The following is a 20201-nucleotide window of genomic DNA, read 5'->3' on the forward strand; positions in this document are numbered from 1 at the left end:
TAAAATGTTGTTATGACCATAATCAGGTGACTGTGGCCTTTCTTGGTGTTTTGAATGAATACCTAACAAAACTAAACTACTAAAAGGGCTGATTTGGTCAGTGACAGTTACTGCAGTTATCAACCCAAGTTAAACCATTATTCCAAGCTCACCCGAAACCCTGGCTGATTAGGTCCCACACCCACTTTCACACCTTGGCGCATGTGATTAGAGGATCACCAGGGGGTCCTTTGTCCCTCCTTGGGGGGATACTCCCGCTGGGTTTAAATCTGGGACTCTCGGCCATTTGACCTTAGAACTGAAGAAGCTTCTCGGATGAGAGGTGAAACGTCTTCAAGCAACTCAAAGAAGTCCAGACGCTTTTCTTTGCAAACTCCTTTGACTACGATGACCTGGATGACTGAGAACCTTCACAGACATTATTCCAAGTGTTAGTGGGATTGGTTTGTTTGTTTTCTTTCTTTTTTTTTTTTTTTAAACCTTGGAATGGAAACCAACAGGTTTCTTTTTTGTAGAAAAGAAACAATGTAATCCAAATGTGTTCATTATTAAAATTCTATTCTATGCTTTCCAAAAACACAGTACAAGTACAATTAAAAAAACAAAAACAAATATGGGAATAATTTTAAAACTTTTATTGTAAAAATGCAATCTTTGTGTGGTTGACCAAAGTAGGTATTGCAAAATTTAATAGAAAACTGGATTGTAGTAGATACATTTAAGAGGGGAAAATAATTAACTTAAATCTGAAAAACATCTAAACTTGGCCTTGTGTTCATATCGAGTTTGTTTTCAGACATAAATACAGCTCTGAGTAAGAATCTGTTTTGCTCACATGAGGCATGTTTCAAACTCAAATTCTGTTGCACGTAGTCAAGAGCTTTTTTCAAGTTTTAAAATCTGAATACAATGTTTAAGTGAAGCTTTGTCTAAATTTTATGGACTATCGTGGAGGGCAACAGCTGGGTTGTGTTACTTAATACATGTATATGTGATATGTTTGGTTCGCTGATCTTTTTTGATAAGCAAAACACAAAGTCTATTTCTGGATTCTTGTCCTGTACTGAGAGTAGTGAATAAGAGTCAGCACACAGTCTTTGACCAGCAGATGTTCTCTGGTGGAGATAAGGATCTAGTGCCTCCGTTCTCGTCATACTTCTTATCAGCTACCAGTGGTCCGGCAGGCTTGTGCCTTTGTTCAACTTCATCCTGTGTTGAGCTGCTTTCGTCCCCATCTTCCTCTTCATTGTCACTTCTTTCATCTTTGGTTAGCTGAATGAAACGATTACAGTAAAAATACAGAATGAAAAACACGATGGGAAAATCAACAGAAAAGGAGATTGTATTTAGAAGATGCAACAAGCAGCCAAAGACAGCAAAATGTCTACTTGAAAGCAGATTTGAAGTCTGAGATGCAGCAGAGAACTCTGGGTGTCAGTTTGGGTTCGTTTCAATGTAAAACAAAGCTTTGTTGAGCATTTTGAAGCCTGAACATTAACATTTTGGTCATCACAATGCAGGTTTTTCAACACTGGAGTGACATATTTGGACAAAATGATGGATTTTTAAGTTATCAGGTAGGAGTGAGATGCATTTATAGGATGCAAAGAACACAAAGACACATACATGCTATTTAAAAGATCCCTTTTTGCTAGGCATGTGTTGGTTTGAGTTACTAACTAACCTTTTGAACCATGCTTGTGGTATGTTTGGAGTATTTCAGTGAAAATTGCATGTTTTATTAGCTTTCTTACATCACTGGGAAACTAGGTCACCATGGTACTTAAAAACTACTTGATGGTCTGGCTTCTACCTGAGTTCTTGAAGGCTCTGGATGTTGTAGGGCTGTCTTGGTTGACATGCCTCTGCAACATCGCAGAGTTCATTCATTAGTGAAACTTTGAACGCAGGGTACAGGTTTTCATCCTGGTTGGGGAACATTGGGCCAGCTCTTCATCATCTCAAGAAGATTTGAGGTTAGGGAGTTTGCCCACCCAGTCTACATGTATTTTATGGCCCTCTCAGTATCCTGTGAGGGTTCTTTGGGAGTGTGGGGTGTCTGGTCCATTGCAGTGAGCCATTCAATCCCTGTACAACCATTGCAGGTAAACATTAAACAGAGAGATGGATAAATATTGTCAGACCAGACTTACTGTGCCAAACATAAATTTCCTGATCATGCGTAGAATGAGGTAGGCCCAGAAAATGTGCAGACAAAGCAGGACCACCAGCATTATGTTGAAGAAGTAGTAGCCAAAGAAGGCAGGGTAATAGAGAACAGGGTAAACCCAAGTACAGTGGATCAGCCTAAAACACAAGCATATCAAAAATGTAAAAATCTGTTACATACTGGAAGTAATGCATTTATAGGAAATCTGCTTGAGTATGAATGTACAAAGACAAACATAGTTCACTGGTTACTTTTTACTTAATTTGGGAGAAAAGAACACAACTTAAGTCTTATTTATCAGCTTACCAAAATGGAAAGATGATCAGTCGTGTTACCATAAACACTATGGCAAACAAAACAAAGAGAGTTTTGCAGGTTTTCTCCCATTTGGCATAGTTGAATAATTTGGCAGACTAAAAGAAAAACGAGTTTTACCATTAATCAACAACACACATATACACACAGCAGGTTTTATGTAGGATAAAGACCCTACAATATTAGAGACAAAGTCCCAACAATCAGGTGACCCGCATGAGAAGGCACTTGGTGACAGCGAAGGAAAAACTCCCTTTTAACAGGAAGAAACCTCTGGTAGAACCAGGTTCAGGGTCAGCCATCTTCCACGACTGGTTAAGAGTAAAAAGGGTTGAGCGAAGAAGAAGCACTTCATAAGAAGCGCTGCAGCAACCAAAGAATCTTGTAGCAACACGGCGATGTTTCAGAGTCACCTCATCCAGTGCTAACTATAAGCTTAATCATAAAAATAGGGTGCAAATCTCTACAGGTTAAAGGCACACAAAGGACAGAGCAATGGGTTTAAATATTATGCTTTTTAATTTGTCTTATTTTTGCAGCATTTTCTATCCTTCATAACTTTATAAATACAAGATGAGATATCCACATGAGACTTTTGGTGCTAAAAATGCAACCAAATCAATTTTCTCCATCATATTCTAGAGCAATACCAGGTGGATTTATTTTGAACTGTAAGCAGTGTCCAGTTACTAAAGGTTAATCTATACCTCTAACTAATGACATTTGCAATCCCCCATGTCAGAAAAAAACAAACATGCATGTGGCCGAGACTGACCTCTAGCAAAACATCTGAAGCATCATGGATAAGCATAACCAGTGTTCCTACACGGATGTAGTTGGCACACCAGGAAAATGATAAGAGGACCAGAGTGGCCAAGTGGTGGATGATTTGCTCCTTAAAGTCCTGATGGAGATAAGAAACAAACACACAAAGAACACTCCAATCAACACAGAGAGCACTATCAGTTTCTTCATAAATCATGTTTTCATATAAACAAAAGTACATGTTGTTAAATGACAGAAAGACAAAGCAAAGGAAAGAGAGAGACACAAATGAGAAAGTAATGATGCAGAAAACATTGTTGACTCTGCCAAGTTAAAAAAATAAATAAACATTTCTAACATTAGTAGAACAAGTTTCGGAAAGTATCAATTACAATAATACCATATAAACGATACCATAAAAGACAAGATTCTCTCCCCCCCCCCCCCCCATTTCCTGCATTATATTATCAGACTCAAGGAGTTTTTATGTATTAAATGGCCTGTATTTGTATAGCGTTTTACTAGTCCCTAAGGACCCCAAAGTGCTTTACACATCCAGTCATCCACCCATTCACACACACATTCACACACTGGTGATAGCAAGCTACATTGTAGCCACAGCCACCCTGGGGCGCACTGACAGAGGCGAGGCTGCCGGACACTGGTGCCACCGGGCCCTCTGACCACCACCAGTAGGCAACGGGTGAAGTGTCTTGCCCAAGGACACAACGACCGAGACTGTCCAAGCCGGGGCTCGACCTGGCAACCTTCCGATTACAAGCCGGATTTAGATCTGGACTATGACTGGGCTATTCTAACACATTGATATGTTTTGTTTTAAACCATTCCATTGTTGCCCTGGCTTTATGTTTAGGGTTGTTGTCCTGCTGGAAGGTGAACCTCTGCCCCAGTCTCAAGTCTTTTGCAGACTCCAAGAGGTTTTCTTCCAAGATTGCCCTGTATTTGGCTCCATCCATCTTCCCATCAACTCTGACCAGCTTCCCTGTCCCTGCTGAAGTGAAGCACCCCCAGAGCATGATGCTGCCACCACCAGTGTTGGGGAGTAACGGAATACATGTACCGCCGTTACGTATTTAAAATACAAAATACGAGTAACTGTATTCCGTTACAGTTACCGTTTAAAAAGGTGGTATTTAGAATACAGTTACTTTGTTGAAATAAATGGATTACACGGTGGTACTTTCCTGTTTCATATTGTGGCGGGTCAGGACTGTTTGGGTTTTGACAGCTACGTTCTGTTGTTCCAGGCAGCAGCGTTACAGTTGCCATGGTTACAGGGCGATGCTCTCTCTCTCTGCGACTGTGTTTCCTGGGTGAGAGAGCGCCTTGTTTTTGTTGTTGTTGTTGTTGTGCAAAGCTAATAGGCAGAATGCTACAGGCATGGCTCTAAAGAATGTAGCCTCATGGGCAGTGTAGTCCGTGTTGCAGGTAGAATGGACTGCCATACACGTTATGTGTCTGTGAGCAAGAGGAGGGAGAAAAAGGACAGTAGAAAAGTCCGAGCTGTCATCGAGCAGAAACGAGATGGAAGCATGTAAATATAATAATAACCACTGCAGCCAAGAAGTGTGCCTGACGGGCCCAGTTGTAAGTACGCTATTAAGACTCGACTGTACACTGTGTTCGTGTTTTCCTCCGAAAATAATAAGTTCTGTTGGAGCAGCCTTTCAACGCCTCTCTCTGTCTCTCGCAAGCAAAGTTGACCCAGATAACAAAGTAAAGCTATTTTTCGGCTACGAGCCCGACACGGAACTCGACATAGTCAGAGGTCCCTTTACTACGGTTCGGAGCCGCGGACCTTCAGTAATAGTACTAAATCACACAGCAATAGTACATTCACGTAGTTGTAAAAAGCATGATAATATATTAAGTAATCCAAAGTATTCAGAATACGTTACTCTCATTGAGTAACGTAACGGAATACGTTACAGAATACATTTTGGGGCATGTATTCAGTAATCTGTAATGGAATACATTTTAAAAGTAACCTTCCCAACACTGGCCACCACCATATTTGACAGTGGGGATGGTGTGTTCAGAGTGATGTGCAGTGTTAGTTTTCCGCCACACATAGCGTTTTGCACTTTGGCCAAAAAGTTCAAAGTCCTATGGACAGATTCCCCCACCTGAGCTGTAGATCTCTGCAGCTCGTCCAGAGTCACCATGGGCCTCTTGGCTGCATTTCTGATCAGCGCTCTCCTTGTTCGGCCTGTGAGTTTAGGTGGACGGCCTTGTCTTGGTAGGTTTACAGTTGTGCCATACTCCTTCCATTTCTGAATGATCGCTTGAACAGTGCTCCGTGGGATGTTCAAGGCTTGGGAAATCTTTTTGTAGCCTAAGCCTGCTTTAAATTTCTCAATAACTTTATCCCTGACCTGTCTGGTGTGTTCTTTGGACTTCATGGTGTTGTTGCTCCCAATATTCTCTTAGACAATCTCTGAGGCCGTCACAGAGCAGCTGTATTTGTCCTGACATTAGATTACACACAGGTGCACTCTATTTAGTCATTAGCACTCATCAGGCCATGTCTATGGGCAACTGACTGCACTCAGACCACAGGGGGCTGAATAATTACGCACACCCCACTTTTCAGTTACTTATTTGTAAAAAATGTTTGGAATCATGTATGATTTTCGTACACCACTTTGTATTGGTCTTTTACGTGGAATTCCAATAAAATTGATTCATGTTTGTGGCTGTAATGTGACAAAATGTGGAAAAGTTCAAGGGGGCTGAATACTTTTGCAAGCCACTGTAAGTCCCAAGAACACCTCTGGGGCATTATGTTTCAGTTTATCCAACACTGCCAGGTTGCACCTCATGGAGGAGCTGAGTGATACCCTGGTCCAGGTATGGGTGAGGTCTTCTAGTCAGGTCTGTCTTCTATTAAAACAGCTGTTTGAAAAGGAGTGGGAAGAAATAACACTTATATACTCCCACCCTCTTCACATATTTATAATTCAGTCATGTAGCTGCGCAGCTGCTTCCTGAGTATATGTAATACATTATATAACAATGATAACTTATCACACTAGAAATATCTATATTGAAAATACCTCTTGTAGCTTAATCCTGCCCTCATCCCTGTACTGCATAAAAACCATATCTTTATACACTGATTTAAATTTGTGGATATTTGGACATTGCTTGTGCTTAGCCCCTAACCCATTCCACAATTTAACCCCACACACAGACACACAAAAACTTTTCCTAGTAGTTCTCACCACATGCACTTCAAATCATAGCCCCAGTGCAGAGAGAGAAATGTAATATATAAAACGGTAACTATAAAACTGAGCATAAGGCAGACAAGACAAGAGACTATCAGAATAAAACAGGAAACAAACACTGAGACAGAGAGTGACACACCTGAACTTGAGACACGAAGAAAAGATTGACTACAAAGGAGACGCTGATGGCAAGACACATGGATGAGATTAGGAATAACAAAAACCAGAAACTAGAAATAAATGCAGACCCAATAGAGAAAACTAAACTATACAGAGTTAGCACTTGAGTCATCTCTTAGATGCAGCAGAAAGAATCACGAGTCCACAACAAACTCAAAGATCCAGAGACACAGGAATCCTAACACTGAGTACCACTTTGAGTTGCTGCAATTAAATGTTGGGAAATGGACAGGCCTGCCACTACCGCTTTTTCAATTTGATTCTCTGCCTTTGAATTCAGGTGTCTGTGGGCTGATCATTTTAATTTCCATCAAACAATATAGCATCCTTTCCAACAATTTACCCAGTCTATATGAGTACGAGTCTGCTGTGTTTTCAAAGTCTTCATTTATTTTCTTGAGCAGTATGTATAATTTCATTTCTATTGTTGAGATTCAAATATTAGAGACTGAAGTTTCTAAAAAATAATTTCACCTTTTTTCAGAACACTAATACTCTTTCACATTTTTAGAAATGGTTACAATTTTACACTACACATTGTGCAAAGAAAAGAAGACAGCAAACTAATGAACTGAATTGAAGTTTGTGGTCTCTAAGAACCACTACTTACCTTTCTCTTGACATCAAAAGCAACACTGAAGAGAAGACAGCCATAGAAACTCATCTCCAAGACATAATACCAGTACTGAGACTCTAGCATGGTCTGCAGACAGGGAGACAAAGAGACAGATTCAAGAACACAGGGCAAAATTATAACCAGTTATGCAGACAAAAGGTTTGCCCCATAAGGTTCTGTTTTTTTTTCTAGACCTTATAGCTAAAATAAACTGCAGAGGAATCTATTGTTTACACCAAGCTGCAGCTTTCCACGTAAATGCTAGTACAGGTTGATCCTTCCGCTAAACACTGAAAGAAAAGGAAATTTGAGTACTATTAATTAAAGTCCCTTTACACATGGCAAGAAACATGCCAGGTTTACAATCCTTTCAGATATTAAAGTACAGCCCTGTTTTTTCAGTTTGTACTCATAGCAAAAATAAATAAATGTATTTTTGTCCTTGTTTCCTTGAACCTAAAGTTTAAGTTGTAATTTCTGCAGAGTTAAACCCTTTGAAATCAAGCTGAATGTCTGCTGAACTTCACATCTGTAGTGGTGTACAGAAGAGAAATAACAAAAATTGTGTGATGCCCAGAAATGTATGGACCTAACCGGATGTTAGATGGAGATCTATAAGTAACGTGGGATGGATGATTGGATAATTGGATCCATCTTCCAATTGGATGATTGAATGATGGATAATTGTTATAAATCTGACTTCTTTTTTTCTGAGTTGTCTTTTTTTTTTGTATTGCCCTTGCCTGTGTTTTCCGTATGTTTCCTCAGTAGTGTTGTGGTTTTCTGTGTTTTTGCTCCTGATGATTGATTGATGATTATGGCATGTGGGAGAGTATGCAACAAACCTGCTTGGGAAAACCTGTCCATACTTCCCTAGTATCATAAAGCCATTCTTTCTGCAGACACAAAAGTTATTATATTTGTACAGGTAATGCAAAATAAAGAAGAGCGGTGAAATGTTAAGTTATAAAGAGCTGTTCAGACAAAAGCCTAATGATTAAAGAGACTTAATCATTTGACCATCGCTGCTTGAGTTAGAAAAATGTTGAAATGGTTAGGTTACTTACATCATGCAGTGCTACCATTCCTCCAATAAATGCAGACAGGTAGAAAACAAATCGCCAGCTGTTGGAACACAATAAAGTTATTGTTAATATCAGAATAATCACAAATACACACACTTGCAAAAACAAAGCGCAGTAACCTGGCCTCTGTGAATTTCTTTAGAACTCCAGGGCGGTCCTGTCTGCGTCTTCTTCTAAACCAGCGCTCCACTTGTCTTGTGGACAGACTGCTTTTCTTAGACAACCCATCAATGTCAGCCTGGTATTGAATACACATGCAGACAGACACAAAAACACACACAGATTTGTTTACATATGTGTATCGTGTATGTGCTTAAATGTATATCTCTAGCCCGCTCTCGTTTCAGGTACGTAAATAATGTAGTTTTGTCAAAACTGCAGGAATCTCTCAGGCACATTTGCAAACAAACTCTGAAAAGGGTGGAGTCACACTTCAGGCTGTTGAAGGTAATTAAAGGGCAGTGCAGTAATATATCCACAAGCTTTGAGACATCCTTGATTTTCTCTGCGAGAAACAGTAGCTTGCAGTCAGCAGAACTCCAGAAATGTATCAATGTAATTTGTCGTGATTTGGTAATCCGTTAATAATGTACATCACTTATGGAAAATGTGCATGTCTACTGACTCAAACCAGTACAGTTTAAAACAAATGTTTTTTTTAATATATGTGTATATTTGTTTATAATGAAGGTGGCACAGTGGTGGAGTGGTACGCACTGCAGCAAGAAAGTCTATGGTTCAGATTCAGTCTCGTCTCATGTTCCCACTCTCTACAGGAACATGAGATTGCATCAAAAACATGCATCAAGAGGGAGGGGTGGTTGATTGGTAGGTAGATAGGTAGATGGATACTTTATTGAACACAAACACATATACCACTTAAACTAACAGAAAGCAAACTGGTTACACCAAGTTACAAAAAAAAAGAAAGAAAAGCATTTGTACAAGAGCTGTACAAATGGTAGCCTAGCCTCCTAACTAAAACACGGTAAATAGCTGTGGAGCAGTGGTGAACTATCCCAAAATAAGTGAAATAAGTAAATAGCTGTAGTGCAATGACAGTCTAACCACCTGAATTGTATGACCAGCAAAAATGAACAGTTCTTGAGTGTGTATGGCCAAGGTTATGAAGGGGCCCATTAGTCCACCTTACCCCTACGCCTGAGTGTTGCGTTATATAGATGTATAGTCCTTGGAACAAAGGACTTAGCATGTCTGTAGAGTGACAAGAGTCTGCCACTGAACAAGCTTCTCTGCTTAGTGAAGATTAAGTGTTGATCATTGGACAGCCACTTGTTCAGGGTCCTTTTCCCAGCCACTAATGTAAAGAGCCAGCTTTCTTCACAGCTTGTCCAGCTTGTCTGTTGGCATCTCTCTTCTGGATGCTGCCTCACCAGGACACCAGCACACAGAAGAGAACATTGGTGATGAGACGACTGACTGGTAAAACATAAACAAGAATTTGCTGCAGATATTAAAGAACCCCAATTTCCTCAGGAAGTTCAGCCGGCTCAGTCCTTTCTTGTAGAGTGCATCTATGTTCACTAACCAGTCCAGTTTGGTATCCAGATGAAGTCCCAGGTACATGAAGATGGTAACTTCCACATCATTACCATCAATTGATACAGGTAGTGCAGAAGGCCTAGCCCTGGGGAAGTCTACCTTACATCAGTTTACAAAGTCCTCAATCAAGCTCCTATACTTTACTAGGTGCTCTACTCTACAGGGCAAAAAGGACAGGAGAGAGCACTGTCCCTTGCACCAATGCTGGTGACCACGGTCTCTGAGGTGCAGTCTCACAGCCTCACAAACTGTGCGAGGTCCGTTATTGAGGATACCAGGAGTCCAGCCCCATCTGCAACAACTCGTCTCTCAGTAATGGTGATTCTATGGAGGTAGCTGCATATCTACTGGTTCAGGCTCTTTTTTGTCAAAAAGCCCCTGAATCTCGAAATACTAAGAAGATAAAAAGCTAAAAGTGACTAACTAGGATGGGGCTATGGTGAATGAAAAACACGGCAAGGTGAAAACCAAGAAACAGGTGGAAACTATGACTGAGATGTATACTGAAGAAAGTGAAGCTAACGAAGATGGCAGCTTTTTGATTAGCACTGGGGCTAATGCTAGCAAAAAGGAACGAAATGGAGAATGACAAGATTGACCTGAAGGAGATACTTATGGAAATTAGGGGCTTCAGAAAAGAAAACGTGCAACAGTTTGAAGAAGTTAAGGTCGAAGTGTGCAAAACCAATGCAAGACTCAAGGAAGCTGAGGGTTGTCTTTTAAAAATGGAGGAGCAGATTCAAACAATGGAGGATGCTGTTACAGAGCTATTAAAACTACAATCCAAACTCAAGTCTCAAATCACTGAATAAGAAGGATGAAGTTGGAAATGAAGAGAAAAGCACTCCCACTACTTGGTCCCTTACTGCACGCTTTCTGAGTTATGAGACAAGAGAAATGTGTAATATTTAGAACTATTGCCTTGTCTTAATTGAGATGCCAGGAGTACTGATTCATGCTCAGTGTGGAAGAATTTTGCGAGGAGGACTTCTAATCCATGGGCATGCTCCGAAGTGTGAGGCTGACTCCCTATTACACCAGGTCTTTCAGACCTGAAAATCCCGTTTTGTTTTGTTTTATTATCTGCTTGATTGTTATCTTGTTAACTGTGGTTCTGAGCAGCACTGTTTGGACAAGCGGTTGTTATGTTTATTTTGACAACAATGTTCCACGTTAAAAATGGCAAACACTCCTTTAATGTAATTAGAATAGTCAGCCCACTATGTTTAAAAGTTTATTTTCCTTAATCAAAATTATTAAAATAAATAAAGTGGTTAGCTTTTAAGCTAAGAAAGCACCAAGTGGATAGTACTGTCTAATAAAACACCCTAAAACTGGCATTATATATAATGATAACATTGAAATCGAGAGTTTTGAAACATACTATAAAGATCTGTACTCCCAGCCTGACCTAAATAACGATTTGTCCCAATTCATATGTCTTGATGCATTCTCAATCATCCAGGAAAGTAAATCTCCATAAGTTGAATCTGTTCATCTGGACGTAGCGTTTTGTGGGAGAAACGTTTCGTCACTCATCCAAGTGACTTCTTCAGTCTCAGCTGACTGCAGGTTTCCCCAAACCTTATAAACAGTACATTTGCATAATGACTGAAACCAGCCCACTGAAGGAACAATGGGCTGTGAGGTCAGTTCCTTAATCATAATTATGCAAATTCCCATGACCACTGATCAACAATCACTGACCAAAACCCACTGATCAAAGAACACTGATCAATGGCCATGAGTACCATTCACAGAGAGTTGGGGAATGGCTGCAATCATAGCGTTGTAAGATGGCGAAAGATGTACCCTTAGGCCCCCTCCTCGATTCAGAGATGGTCTTTCCCTCTTCACGTAAATGGCCTCCTTGACTCCGCGCTCAAACCAGCGTTCCTCCCTGTCCAGGATGTGTACATCCTCATCGTTGAAAGAGTGTCCACTGGCCTGTAGGTGTAAATAGACTGCAGAGTCCTGGCCTGATGAGGTTGCTCTTCTGTGTTGTGCCATCCGCTTCGCTAGAGGTTGTTTGGTTTCCCCGATGTATAAATCCTGGCAATCCTCCTGGCACTTAACAGCGTACACTATGTTACTCTGTTTGTGTCGGGGGACCCGATCCTTGGGGTGGACCAGTTTTTGGCGCAGCGTGTTTTGGGGTTTAAAAGCCACAGAGACACGGTGTTTTGAAACACCGTTTTCTAAACACCGTTTTCTAAAAACGCTACGTCCAGATGAACAGATTCAACTTTTGGAGGTCCCAATTCATAGGCTGCATTTGAAGGCCAATTATGTGACAGCCAGGCGATGAAGGCAACCCCCAAGACTGTTCCAAATGCATCCAACAAATGCGTCCTTCATTTGAAGGATGGGTCGGGTGTATCCTTCATGGCCCAATCTATCCCTGAATTCATAGCGCGGCCCAGCTAATTCCAGTTTCTAACAATAGTGGCAGCTACTTAGTTTTAATATTACTCTTATTACTCTTTCTGGGTCACAAAATAAACTTTTGCTACTCAGGTTAAAGATGACATATAAGTCACTTATATAACTTAAAATGTTATTGTTTGGCTTTTTTCAGTGTTTGATTTGTTCCTGAGTAAATCGGTTTAGCTGAGATTAAAGTTGGTTTTCACACAGCTGAATAAACGTCAAACAGAAAACTGATTAAACAGAAGTGTGAGATGGTAGAGAATTTACTCCAATGTCCTGTTATATATTATCGAGCGAGGAGCAGACGGCTGAGTTTATTAAACTCCACCAAGACTGCGGTGACGCAAATCTGAAAGCTAGACTGTCCCATTTCACAGCCTTGCACTTCCAGCCTTCTCGGCCTTCGAAGGACCTGGCCCACATAGACCGCAAAGGCCAGGTCCTCCGAAGGATGCAGCCTATGAATTGGGACAATGATCACTGGTGAATTGTATAAGGCCTACAGGGAGGAATTAACTCCTAAACTGAAGGCAGTGTGTAACTGGGTCCTTAAAGGAGGGGCAGTTCCCCCTTCATAGAAAGAAGCAACCATTTCTGTCATTTCCAAAGGAGGAAAAAGATCAATTGAACCGTAGCCACAGGGGAGAGGGAGGGTACACCTTCTTGACAAGCTTTTTGACATAGAAGACCTAGAAGAATGAGCCATGGGTGGCAAATTAAAGTTGAAGACCCTGATAATCCCTGGATAAAATTAGCTTTTAAGATTTGGAATTAGGTGTGCAGAGAGAACAAACTAAACCAGGCTGAAATGATGTTAAGATGGTGTGCTTTTGATACAGAGTTTCTACTTAACTGTAATGACACAAGATTTTGAGAATGGACATCGAAGGGCCTCACTTCTTATTTTACATTCAACTATAAGAGGGAGCTAGCTGACACTTAAGGCAAACCACGGTTTGCCTTAAGTGCTGAGAAAAAGCGCAATAGAATACTAAATATATTTCAAATGCTTATAACACTAATGTTATAGTTTGGAAAATTGTTGCAAAGTTTTATCAAGGATTTCAAGGTTCAGTAATAGATGATAAAAATTGGGATTTATTATGTAAAATGCAATGGGAAACAACCTGCTCATCCTACTGGAGAGAGTTGGATTGTTGGTTTCTCTCTTGTTCTGTTTTGTTTTGTTCCACTTTGGGGTTTGGGGTTTTTTTTTGTTTTGTTTTGTTTTTGTTGGTTTCTTTTTCTTTGCCTACTGTTAAAATCATGACCAAATATATATTTCTACATAAAGATTTTCCATAAAAATGCAGCAAATACAATTAGTAGCTACAACTCTGAGGAATTGAAATTGTCTGTCATAAATGTTTGCCTCCAGTGTTTAGCAAAATTGTGTATGGACAAATACTATGCTTATAAATGGCAGGTTTCTTTTTTCAGGAATGTTGTAAATACATGTTGTAAAAACTACAAATTTTTTTTTTTAATTTGCTGGAGAAATCAGAGAACATGATTCCCACAGCCTCGCTCTCTGTGTCCAAGTAGGAGTGTGCTCTATGGACCAGATGCAGGATGGCATTGTCCATTTGGCTTTCTCCTGGTGAGCAAATTGCAGTGAGTCCTGGGCATGGTGAAGCTGAGGGCTTAGCTGATGAAGCAGCATTCCAGTGGACAAGTACACAGCGGTCACTTTGCTCACCGCCAGATTCTCGTTTTACAGACACTGGTATTTATACCTGTCGTTACTGTGCAGGAAGCCACTGCAGTATTTTCCTAAATGATTGGCGTCTCCACTCGGACAATATCGCCACATAAGCGCTGGTATAAGAGGAGAAGAAGTCAAAACTAGAAGCTAAGACTGTGTTGAGTGTTTCTTCCACAAACTTGAGTTTTCAAACTGTTCCAAAATCTCCCTCTCTATATCTATATGTCTCTGAGCTACTGTGCAGGAATATCATAAAAATGGCAGTAGAAATGGACACAATCATACACTCGTGTCTTCAACCCAACTACGACGGCCATGGTGCAATGTGCCGAGGGGTACACGACCGGCTGATGCACCACAAACATTTGACTGTTGTCATTTTTAGGTCATAGTTCACAGTTGCTACTGATTCTTTGAAAGATGAACGCAGCAATTACTCTGAACCGAGGAAAAAGCAGGCCTTCACAGTAGATTATTAAATGAAAGAAACAGACATTATCAGTGCAGTGCAGTGAAATGTAGCTTGCTCTGGATCAAACTATGAGTACACACAGAAAAAGAATAATGTTAAACATGTTAAACGGGCAAATTGTGGAACATAATAAAATGAGAACTGCTAAGCTCTGTGTGATATATGACATACTACATTATGTCAAGATTATTAAATGTTTCTATTTTTCCAGGCCTAACAACACCAACGTTAACATTGTGATTGTCAGGACTAAAGGTGTGTGACTTGGTTTACCTGAGCAGGATTTCGACACTGAGTAGCATAATAGAATTCCAAGACAGAATTTTCCTCAGCTTTCAGATAGATTCTTTGCTTGATTCCAGCAGAAACTGCAAGTGGTGTTGCTATCCATCTGAAGTACCATAAACACAAACAAAATGAAATTCAGCACATGATGGAAAATGACATTTTAAAGAAAACAGATTTATTTAGCTGTTACTGTGTTTCCCTTTGTTTGTTTGTTAGGCCTGTGGCTGCAACATTTGTTTGTTTGTTTTGTTCTTTTTGTTTTTATAAGCGTGTGCAGTAGCAACTGTGCTGGTTAAGATCAAATCTATCACAGCACCCCCCCCACTCCTCTACTGGAGTAGAGTTAGGTGGTTTAGGTACGCAATGTGGAGCTTACCTTTCAAATAGGTATCTGATGAGTAAAAATGCTAAGGCATAGGGGAGAGTCACATAAAGATGGGAGGCTTTGGCATAGACCCGGCCCTCTTTGTCTTCCAGGTCAGCCCATGTTAAGCCCACAGGCAACCATAGTCTCTCTGACCAGAAGCATTCATACAGTGTGTCAAACATCCCTCCGCCCTAAGGGAGCCAAAAGGTTATACAAACAAAAGAGAGGCAAAGGTCATGATATTTGGAATCAGTCTTTTGATGCCAGTATTCTTTTCTTTACTTTACATGGGCAGCTGTATGGTAAGAACAGCAAGTTCACTGCAGTCGCAGATGTTACAGTTACTAGAGTCTACATACAGGTCTATTCAGAAAACAAATATTGACTTATTGATCCTTTCACTCAGATCACTCCCATGCTTTTTTTAACTCTCTCTGACTTAAATAGAGAAAGAAAGAGTGCAAAAACAGGCAAGGAGCGCCTCACTTGCAACTTTACAACATATAATTACATTTTAAAACACTTTTTAATAAAGTCCAAATAAAGTAATGATAATCAATTAATAAAATAATGTGAATTTCAAAGATAGCTTTGTAACTCTACGTGCAGGATGAAAAGGACTGTGTAATCTACTCTTCTCTACTGTAGAAGCTGAATAGTTGATTTCAAGCCCTCACCAAATTGTTTCATTTCATTGAACAGTGTTTCATAACATCTCTGTTTGAAGTTGGCTGCATTCACAGGGATCATTTTAAGAAAGTTTTAGCGCCGGCTTATTCTGATGCTGAAACTTTGTGCAACACAACCCTCTTTTAATGTCAGCCTGCACAAAACCATTACGCAGAAAGCCCAGCTTAACAGAGAGAGTTGATAACTAACATCATACCTGTTATATCCTACTGGGTTTTTCAGTTAAAACAAATAAAGCCTGGCTATTGACCTTCCTTGGCAGGATACTCCTATGAACATCAACCTTTCACATGAAAAGAATGCTTTGTTGACTCTGTCAATCCACACGAACCTATTGTAGATTTACTTGAATCACATTTATCTTTACAACAGTTCCTTGTAGCCATATTAGCACACTGCTAAGTAGGCTTTGCATTATAGCCCCCAGTCAACAAGGGGACAATATTTTTCATCCAGGTTGTTACTTCCTCTATAAATACTTCAGCCGAAATCTGCTGAGAATTCACTCAGTGTGCATGACCTGTTCATCCGGCATGCTAGAAACACATATCTCTGAATTTGCTGGTTTTGACATCAACATGGAGAGGTTTCAAATACTTTAACAAATGTATAAAGTTTATCTTTAATAAACCAACACTAACTGTAAATGTAAGAATATGTAGTAAAAGTGCAGAAAAGTAAAAAGCGTAAAATAATGTCAAAGTAAAAATAAATGAAACTTTTGAATCACCTGACTTTGTTCACCCATTAGCTCAGGCTTTATGTATCCACGGTATATTTGGATATATTCTCTCAGCTGGTCTGTTAGCTGTTTGTTTAGTGTTTCAAGTGACATTAAAGGAAATTTGCTCTAGTCAAAGTACCATAGCCATTCCCCTTCTTCATAGATGCTGGTTCTATAAATGTGATATGGTATACAGATCCTTTTAGTGACCTCAGAAAAATCTTGCTTCTTAAACATCTATTTTTTTTTTATTTCAAGAAGGCAGACCACACAACTCAGATTTACTGTGATCTTGCTGAGAACAGAGAATTTATTCATTCCAACTCAGCTGTTACAAAGCTGACAAAAAACACATCACTAACTGCAGAAAAGCCTGGATCAAATAACTCCTCCTGCCCATAGTTCTAGTTTAAACACAATAGACATCTAGCAAAAACTTGGAAATATCACTTATATTCAAAGGAAAACACGCAATTTGTTTGCTAGTCACATTTCAAGGTCACAGTAAAACAAAAGCTTACCTTTTCACAGCCAGATAGAGCAGGTAAGGGAACTTTTCCACATCAGCTGACTGCTTGTGTTTGCTGTGGAATATGAACACAGATGGGAAAGTCCTACGTTGCCCCCACCCCACCCCCAAACACACACACACACCTTACCACCACCACCCCCACCGTATGACAGGCAGTCAGCCACTCTTGTCTTTGTTTGATATTCTTTAGGGTCACACCCACCCAGCGACAATTACCTGGGAAGGGCTTTCAGGAAGTGGAGGTAGGCTAGTGGATTGCCACAACACACAGGCTTTTTTTTCTTCTCTCTGCCCTCAAAGGATCTAATAACATTGTTTGTACTGTGCTCCTGATAAAATACAAAAGGCAGGTTCTCTGATAGAACAAACCTTCCAGGACCAGAAACTGGAAAATTATGTAAAAATATCCCAGATACTGTATATAACAGACATATTTCTTTAAAAAGAAAGACTGAAGAAAGAAAGAATATTTGCTAAAATTTACCGATGTTTTATTTTTAAACTTTAGGGTGTGTGTGTACAGACGGAACAAACAGTACCAGGACTCTGTACTAAACTAAAACCAATAGAGAGCTTTGATGATACTCTAAATTAATCATTAACATAACATACAAATGAAAAGGTACCTAAAACTTCCTATTAGGACCAAATACAATGAAACAAACACTTTTAAACATTAAGTCTGTGCAAAAACACCTATATGTTCATGTTCTGTTAGGGAGGTCAGTACACACACACACCCACATGCATGACATATTAACAGAGCAAGTTAGTCTTGTACAAGACTTCCACTGAAGCCTGAGGATGGTATAGTAAAACTTTTTCCTAAACAAAGAGGTTTTTGTAACCATAAGTTCTTGTTTTCAGCTAAGGAGACATCACTGGTTTTTGCGGCAATTATTGCTGAGATTTGGCGCTATATAAATAAAACTGAATTCAGTTGACTTTATTCCAATTTACACATACAGAAGATAATACCTCCTGGTCATAAACCCACAGCTCATTTCCTGAGGATATTATTTGCTTTTTATTCATTTGTAGTCATTTGTAGCCATCTCATATGATCTCATTTTTTCGTTTTCCTACATAAACATTTAGGATAACAACGGAAAATGTGTTGGTAAGCTAAAAAAACAAATTTTTTTTTAACCTTCAGATGACTCTTAAAAAAACTGAGTCTCTTTTTACCCTAAGGATACAAAATGCCACCTTTCTAAAAACTGCTGTAAAAATATTATATATTCAGGTTTTTCTACTTTACATGACTCCACTTCAAAATATACGTACAAAAAATGTTAGAATTCCTTTTTTATTTTAACTCTTAAAAGTATGTTTACATAGCCACCCCAACCGCCCCTCCCTGAGCCTGGTTCTGCTGGAGGTTTCTTCCTGTTTTTTTCCTGTTAAAAGGGAGTTTTTCCTCCCCACTGTCGCCAAAGTGCTTGCTCATTTGGGGTCATATGATTGTTGCTTGTTGCTTCAATGATTGGAGCTTGCCCAGGGTCACCGTCGTGACATCCGCCATAGCCAAGATCCGGGCGTCTCATTCCTTTATGTGCGTCTCATGGTCCTCCAGTTGTTTCCCTTGTGCTTGTATAAAGCAGGGAGACCCGGCCTGAGTTTATCTTCAATGACTTCACAGAGGTTCACAGTTACTTCCTGAATCACCTCGCAAACTAATGGACGTGTTCCAATATTCAACTCTGCATCAGTTCCCATGCTAGTTCCCTCATTTGCCTCTCCGCTCTGCAAGTTGGGGCCCTCCACAGTGTTGGGTATTACAACTTTCCTTCACGGCATGTTGTCAGACTGTCCAAAAAAATTAGCTGTTAATGCTCATCCCAGGCTTACAGATAATAAATGTCACTGTAGTAACTTGTAATAAATTGCAGTTATAAAGTTATGGGTGTAGACTCAGCAAACAGGTGTACTAGCACTCCCTAGTACAACCTCACTTTAAGCTGCCATCTTGAAAACCAATGACCAATGGTCTTTTAAAACTACTTCAGCCTGAAATATAAATATCAAATATTAATTATAGTTTTTGGATTTTACCCTTTAAAGAAGAAGAGTTTTGACCTGTAAACACCGTCTGAGTGTTTTCCCATTCAAGGTTTTATCATGGCCACAATTTGCTGCAATATGCAGTGCATAGCTGGTGGCATGGTGTAGGTCCTGGCGTCAAACCTTTGGCTACTGGGAGATAGAGCATTGCAGTCTTTGTTGAAGACCAAAATATGGGGATGGAGGAGTCCATCCTGTGACTGCTTCAACCATCTCCTTTTTCACTCTCACCTTCAGATGAGTCAGAGTTGGACTCCAGCTGGTCTGTTTCTACATCTAAGGCCTCCTCCATGTCAGCCCAGAGGAGTATGAGGTGTCACCTTCACACTTGCGCATGATCTTTTCCAGAGGCTCCTTTATGCTGTAAAGTCTTGCTATCTTCTTGCAGGGTGCTCCTGCACTACTGCTAATACTTCTAACCATGGCTGCAGTGCAGTTGCATAAATTACCTGAGCTTTGGTTCTTGCTGCTGAGATATCTTTGAAGCTCTGAAAGGTCACCTATTAGTTATTATTATTGAATTAGTTTATAACAAACAGTGTGGCCTTCTAAGAAAAAAGACTTGCACACACAAAATTATCTAACATCATTAGCAGCACACGTTCATTGTTTCATTAGCAAGACACCCATTTGGTTGGACAAATATAAAAACAAAACAAAGGCAAGTTGTCAAAAATGAAATCTTAGCATAAAGATATGCGTTAGTTGATGTGGGATCAAAAATTGTATTTTCAGTTATTTAAATGGGACATGTTTTGGCTGGAAAATAAATTGTGGCGGCTTTTGTATAGCTTAGCCATTTTAAGGAAATGAGACAATTCTAAAATGAAAACAAAAAATTATATCTACTAGCAAATATGGGGTTTTATTCGTTCAGCACAGCCAAAATAGCACGGAAATTAAAAATTGGAATGGCACAAAATGTGCCCAGAATCATCTAAGAGTTAAAGATGCATTTAAAATAGGTTCTCTTTGATAGCCATA

General features: G+C 39.8%; 1 protein-coding gene across 1 annotated transcript; it reads right to left on the bottom strand.

Annotated features, from left to right (window-relative positions):
* Positions 1–620: 620 nt before the first annotated feature.
* On the bottom strand, positions 621–17279 carry cers3a (ceramide synthase 3a). The gene is made up of 11 exons (XM_031739566.2): positions 17143–17279; positions 15217–15398; positions 14826–14943; positions 8502–8620; positions 8365–8422; positions 8143–8193; positions 7292–7384; positions 3261–3389; positions 2477–2583; positions 2154–2307; positions 621–1272 (listed from the first exon to the last, which is right to left on the bottom strand). Exons 2-11 carry the CDS (start codon positions 15387–15389, stop codon positions 1084–1086), a joined length of 1191 nt encoding a protein of 396 aa, XP_031595426.1. The 5' UTR covers positions 15390–15398; positions 17143–17279; the 3' UTR covers positions 621–1083.
* Between the last annotated feature and the right edge of the window lie 2922 nt (positions 17280–20201).

The sequence above is a fragment of the Oreochromis aureus genome, linkage group 1, assembly GCF_013358895.1.
Source record: "Oreochromis aureus strain Israel breed Guangdong linkage group 1, ZZ_aureus, whole genome shotgun sequence".
NCBI classification, from domain to species: Eukaryota; Metazoa; Chordata; class Actinopteri; order Cichliformes; family Cichlidae; genus Oreochromis; species Oreochromis aureus.

What these genes read in the sequence shown, in the direction of transcription:
- cers3a (XM_031739566.2), bottom strand. Translation starts at nt 15,389, where the DNA reads ATGTTTGACACACTGTATGAATGCTTCTGGTCAGAGAGACTATGGTTG. An exon ending in AGTGTCGAAATCCTGCTCAG is followed by an intron (nt 8,621 to 14,825) that starts GTAAACCAAGTC and finishes ATTCAATACCAG; the next exon opens with GCTGACATTGATGGGTTGTC. An exon ending in CTTTTGATGTCAAGAGAAAG is followed by an intron (nt 3,390 to 7,291) that starts GTAAGTAGTGGT and finishes TATCTCCATCAG; the next exon opens with GACTTTAAGGAGCAAATCAT.